The 5,829-nt window shown below is 47.9% G+C and overlaps 1 protein-coding gene across 2 annotated transcripts; it reads left to right on the top strand.

Annotated features, from left to right (window-relative positions):
• The first annotated feature begins 268 nt into the window (after nt 1-268).
• Nucleotides 269-5,385, top strand: Znf32 (zinc finger protein 32). 2 transcript variants are annotated; one of them, XM_045137850.1, is made up of 4 exons: nt 317-416; nt 1,121-1,314; nt 2,659-2,798; nt 4,444-5,385. In XM_045137850.1, exons 3-4 carry the CDS (start codon nt 2,729-2,731, stop codon nt 5,190-5,192), a joined length of 819 nt encoding a protein of 272 aa, XP_044993785.1. In that variant the 5' UTR covers nt 317-416; nt 1,121-1,314; nt 2,659-2,728; the 3' UTR covers nt 5,193-5,385. The 2 variants fall into 2 exon arrangements, with proteins under 2 accessions (XP_044993786.1, XP_044993785.1); XM_045137851.1 differs by lacking the exon at nt 1,121-1,314 and having other exon boundaries at nt 269-416.
• The last annotated feature ends 444 nt before the right edge of the window (nt 5,386-5,829 follow it).

Consider the following 5,829-nt stretch of genomic DNA (forward strand, 5'->3'; position numbering starts at 1 on the left):
TTATTGAGCGGGCCAGAAGGCGTTCCTAATTCTTCATGTGGAATATTTGCCCCGGGCTGCTGAGCCCCGTCACAGAACCCTCGAGTGGCAGCGGTGGAGCAGGACATCTGTGCACTGAGGTTTTGACATCTGTGCGCTGAGGTTTTCATCAACAGCTCCTCTCTCGCAGGCCTTTGCATCCCGCCAGCACGCTGGGGGCCGGCGTCGCCGTCCCCGCTTCGGCCAAGACCTCACTCGGGAGATCGCCGAGGCCCCGGGTCGGGGAACTTCTTCCCACAATGCCCCGGGCGCGCGGGGGCTCCTGGGAGTTGTAGTCCAGGCGCCGCTCTGCTCCGCTCCGCTCCTCTCCGCTCCGCTGCTGCAGCCGCTGCGGGCTCGGCGCCGGCTTTGTCTGTCCTCGGGCGCGCGCCGCTGCGGTGAGTGAGGCCACGGCCCGGTCCGTGCCCGGGAGAGCCGGGGCCGCGCCGCGCCCTGCCGCGTGGTGCCCTGCCGCGCCGCGCGACCCCGGCCCCCCGCAGCGAAGGACCCCCGTGGGGCCGGACAGTGGGGTGGGCCGGGGTGCCGCGGCGGGAAGGGACCCCTGCGAGGCCAGGACCCTGCAGCCGTGGGAGGGGGCGCCCCGGGAAGGGAAGGGAAGGGGCAGCGGGGCCCGGAGGGGGCCACCCAGGAGCAGGAAGGAAGAAGGCGCAGGCGCCCGGGGAGGCGCGCAGGGACAGAGCCCCTTTGGGTGCAGGAAAGGAAGACAGACTGGAATGGAGTATATGCGGAAAAGTCACCCCCACCCCGGAGCTCCTCGCCCTGGAAGTACCCCCATCCCGTATGTCCCCCAGACCTCACAGATCACCCTGTGCTCCAGCCTCCGCCTTCTGAGAAGGCTCCTCTGCTTTAGGCCTTGAATCTGTGGGTTGTGTCTCAACTATGAGACACCCTCCACCCCACACACACACACACACACACACACACACATCCTGTTCTTCCAGGAACTGCTAGAATAAAAATGGGGTTCGCCTATTTAATAAATGGAGAAGCAAGAGTCGGGCTGTTAATGGATTACTTTGCCCGAGGTCATGTACTGAGGGAGCCAAGGCTCCCAGGGCCTAATTCTGAGCTTTTCCCAAAGGTTACTGGACAGGATGGCATTTCTGATAGGAAACACAATGTTCTGTATTATAAAGCCAGTTTCTTCAAAGTCTTGGAGAATTTGATTCCTCAGACTTGTGATCAAAGGAGAAGCCTGTTGACAATCTCTCCTCACTAATCAAGGAGGTACTGGAAACACAGCTGACTTGACACTTGTTGGAGACCTCACAACAGGTAGTGGTATAAATTCAACCCACTTCTTTTGAACAAACCCTATTTTTCTAGAATCCCCAGTGACAAAACCCAACCCGGGGTATCAGGTACCATACACGTTGCTTTGTGGATGTGTACTTACTGATCTATAGTACCTTGTATTTAACTCAGGATCCAGCATCTTTTTAAAAATGTTTTATTGGCCATGCATGGTGGTGTGCGCCTTTAATGCCAGCACTCAGGAGGCAGAGGTAGAAGGATCACTGAGAGTTTGAGGCCACCCTGAGACTACATAGTGAGTTCCAGGTCAGCCTGGACTAGAGTGAGACCCTACCTCAAAAAGCCAAAAAAAAAAAAAAAAAAAAAAAAGTTTTTTATTTATTTATTTCAAGCAAAGGGAGAAAGAATAGGCACACCAGGGCTTCCAGCCTCTGCAGACAAACTCCAAACGCATGTGCCACTTTGTGCATCTGGCTGTACGTGGGTACTGGGGAATCAAACCCAGGTCATTAGATTTTGTAGGCAAGCACCTTAGCAGCTGAGCAATCTTTCCAGCCCCAAGGATCCAGCATCTCGATCAGACACATCAGATGGAAACAAAAAGTACACTGAGCCCTACCACATAAGTGCACACATCTAGAAAATGTGAAAGTTACACATTCAGTAATTTGGATCTTGAAATAAGGAATAAATAAATAAAAATAAAAGGTAAAAGTCAAGTAAGAAAAAGATGATTTGGGCCTAGAGCCTGCTCAGAAGGATCAAATAGTAACAAGAAATCCCTTGTTAGATCCTTGTAATTAGGGGTTAGAGAGAAGGAAAGCTGGAGCTCTTCCATTGCAGCCCCAATCGTGAAGGCTGAAATGCCAGCTTCTTGTGCTTGAGGGATAAAATGATAGACACTGGTTACCCAACCCCACACCCAGACAAAAGTGCAAACAGAAGCCGGGCGTGGTGGCGCACGCCTTTAATCCCAGCCCTCGGGGAGGCAGAGGTAGGAGGATCACCGTGAGTTCGAGGCCACCCTGAGGCTACATGGTGAATTCCAGGTCAGCCTGAACCAGATTGAGACCCTACCTCAAAAAAACAAAAAATAAAATAAAATAAATAAAGTGCAAACAGTAGTGACCATTCATTGGTGACTGATTGGAAGAAGGTTCTGTTTATAGGCTGTTGGCTTTCCCACTGCCTGGTCTCACTTTTGGGCATCTGTAGTGATAATACATCAAGCAATCGAGAGTGCTTTTGTTTTCACTCACACCTCAAACTGGAGCTCCCAGTGTAACTCTGTCCTTCTCAGTGATCAACTCTGCCCTTTCCTGTTTGTTTCTGTTGTTTTGTTTTTGTTTGTTTTCTGTCCCTCAGGTGTTCAAGACCAGCCCATGGAAGAATCATATGAGGAGGTGGCGATCTACGTCATAGAGCACGAGTGGACATGTTTGGATTTCCCACAGCTACCCTGCTGGATTGTCACGGAAGATACGCCCAGAATGTAGCATTTTTCAGTGAGTCGGCTGGTTGCCGGAATGTTCTCAGGATCTCTGTCCTCAGCGCTGACCAGCAGTCTGAGGAAACAAAAGACACGTGCCTTTGGTAGAGCTCACTGTTATTCAGGGATACAGGAAAAGCTGGAATTCAAGATAATATTTTTTTAAAAAAGCAAGAAAATGGTTTTAATATGGAGGTAGTTTTGAGGCAGTCTCAGGATAAATGAGTACCTATAACTTAGCCCTGTCCTGAATAAGGAAAAGGTAGAGGAACAAGGAAAAAACTTCTTAAGAATGACATCTAGAAAATGAATAGTAATCAATGGATTCATTTTTAAACTCTAGGAGGTAGGAGGCTCAGGTGCAGGGCAGTATTGGAAAATACTGTCAGTGTCTCCAAAGTGTGAAAAATAGATTTCAATTCCCCATATCTTAATAGACTGAAAAATAACATCAATTCTAAAAGAACTTCTGGTCAGAATTTTTTTTTAATTTTTGTTTATTTATTATTTGAGAGCGGCAGACACAGAGAGAAAGAGGCAGAGAGAGAGAGAATGAGCGCACTAGGGCCTCCAGCACTGCTAACAGACTCCAGGCGCCTGCACCCCCTTGTGCATCTGGCTTACGTGGATCCTGGGGAATCAAGCCTTGAACTGGGTCCTTAGGCTTCACAGACAAGCGCTTAACCACTAAGCCATCTCTCTAGCCCTGGTCAGATTTTATTCATTGTCCAGGCTAGATTTTCATTATCAGACAAGTCACTTTGCTTCAGCTCCAGGCTTTATGTCTTTATGATGGGCTGTATCTTATAGGGATTAGAGCCAGAGGCATGAAATACTTGGGATCTGTAACCTGTTTTCTTAGGTCATAGGGCTTACTCCACTGTCAGAGAGCAGACGGGAGCAGGTGGGTTTTTTCCAGAAGCCAGTACAGTTCAAGCCTCAGGGCCCCTTACTTGCATTAGTTTCTTCAAGGCCCTTTGCTTGATTTTATGCCTATTTTTTTTTATCTTTTTAAATATCTTTACTTATTTGAGAGAAAAGAATGGACACACCAGGGCCTCCAGCTACTGCAGAGGAACTCCAGACGCATGCGCCCCCTTGTGCATCTGGGTTACGTGGGTTTTGAGGAATCAAACCTAGTTCCTTTAGCTTTGCAGGCAAGTGCCTTAACCACTAAGTCATCTCTCCAGCCCTATGCCTCTTTTTGTGGTTGGTGTTGTTATTGTTTAAAAGAGTGCTTCTAAAGTTCTAAAGCTTTTTAGACCCTTCATATCCTGGATCCACACTTGAGAGTGAGATAAAAGTTGCATATAAAACTCTGGGTATATAGTTTTCTTAATTTTCTAAGCCTGTTTTTTACCTATAAAATAAAGATGATTGTATCTACCTCACAAGATTGTTTAGGAGGCTACATTAGAAGCATGCCAGCGTTTTGGTCGCAACTACTTTATCTAGTTACGTGGACTTTGGGGGCGTCTCTATGCTCTCGTCTCCTCATCTGTGGCAATCTCAGGGTTATTTTCAAGGTTGAATATATGCAAAGTTCGTATCATACAGCCTGGCACATACTAAGCACCCAAAGGGCATTTCTTCTCGTTTCCCTGTTCTGTCTCACTGGCCGTATTGGTTCATCTGACATGACTTCCCTCTCGTTTTACCAGATGTGATGACCGAAGCCCACAAGTATGATCACTCAGAGGCCACAGGATCTTCAAGCTGGGATTTCCAGAGTTCCTTCAGAAGAGAGAAGCTGGAACAGAAGTCCCCCGATTCTAAGGCACTGCAGGAAGACTCCCCTGGAGTGAGACAGAAGGTCTATGACTGCCAGGAATGTGGGAAATCTTTCCGGCAGAAAGGTAGTTTAACGTTACACGAGAGAATTCACACCGGTCAGAAGCCCTTTGAGTGCACTCACTGCGGGAAAAGCTTCAGGGCCAAAGGCAATCTAGTTACCCATCAGCGCATACACACGGGCGAGAAGCCCTATCAGTGCAAGGAATGTGGGAAGAGCTTTAGTCAACGAGGCAGTCTAGCTGTCCACGAGAGACTCCACACCGGACAGAAACCCTACGAATGTGCCATTTGCCAGAGAAGCTTTAGGAATCAAAGTAACCTTGCTGTTCACCGAAGAGTTCACAGTGGTGAGAAGCCCTACAGATGCGATCAGTGTGGAAAAGCCTTCAGTCAAAAAGGAAGCCTGATCGTCCACATCAGAGTTCACACAGGCCTAAAGCCCTATGCCTGTTCTCACTGCCGGAAGAGTTTCCACACCAGGGGGAATTGCATTCTGCATGGAAAAATCCACACAGGAGAGACCCCCTATCTCTGTAGCCAGTGTGGAAAAAGCTTCACTCAGAGAGGGAGTCTGGCAGTGCACCAGAGAAGCTGTTCCCAAAGGCTCACCCTGTGACCACTATCTTCAAAGGAAGTTCTTTTTATGAATTAAATGCAAGTACAAAATCCTCTATGGTCAAGCAGCCTATCCAATTTTACATGGTGAGTGGAGACTCTTCAACAAAGACCAGCATTGGGTATGGCAAACTTGATTTTTCCCTTTCCCCAAAATAAGTATGAAAAATAAATGTGTTGTTTATCATGATGTACTTTTCATGATTCCTCTCAGTTCATTTTGATCTTATTTCTTGGATTCGTAACTGACACCTTTGACCTTTTAAAAAAGTCAACTCCTAGGCTAGAGAGATGGCTCAGTGTAAGTCTGCTGCCCAAGTTTGATTCCCCAGTGCTCATGAAAAGCCATATGCACCTGCGTCTGGAGTTCGTTTGCAGTGGCAGGAGGCCCTGGCATGTTCGTATTCTCTCACTGTCTTTCAAATATATATATATAATTTTTTTGTGTGTGAGGTAGAGATTCACTCTAGCTCAGACTGACCTGGAATTCATTCTGTATTCTCACAGTGGCCTCAAACTCATGGAGATCCTCCTACCTCTGCCTCCCAAGTGCTGGGATTAAAGGTGTGTGCTACCACACCCAGCTCCCCCAAATTTTTGTTTGTTTGTTTGTTTGTTTTTTGAAGTAGGGTCTCGCT

The sequence above is a fragment of the Jaculus jaculus genome, chromosome 18 (genome assembly GCF_020740685.1).
Source record: "Jaculus jaculus isolate mJacJac1 chromosome 18, mJacJac1.mat.Y.cur, whole genome shotgun sequence".
In the NCBI taxonomy this organism is placed as follows: Eukaryota; Metazoa; Chordata; class Mammalia; order Rodentia; family Dipodidae; genus Jaculus; species Jaculus jaculus.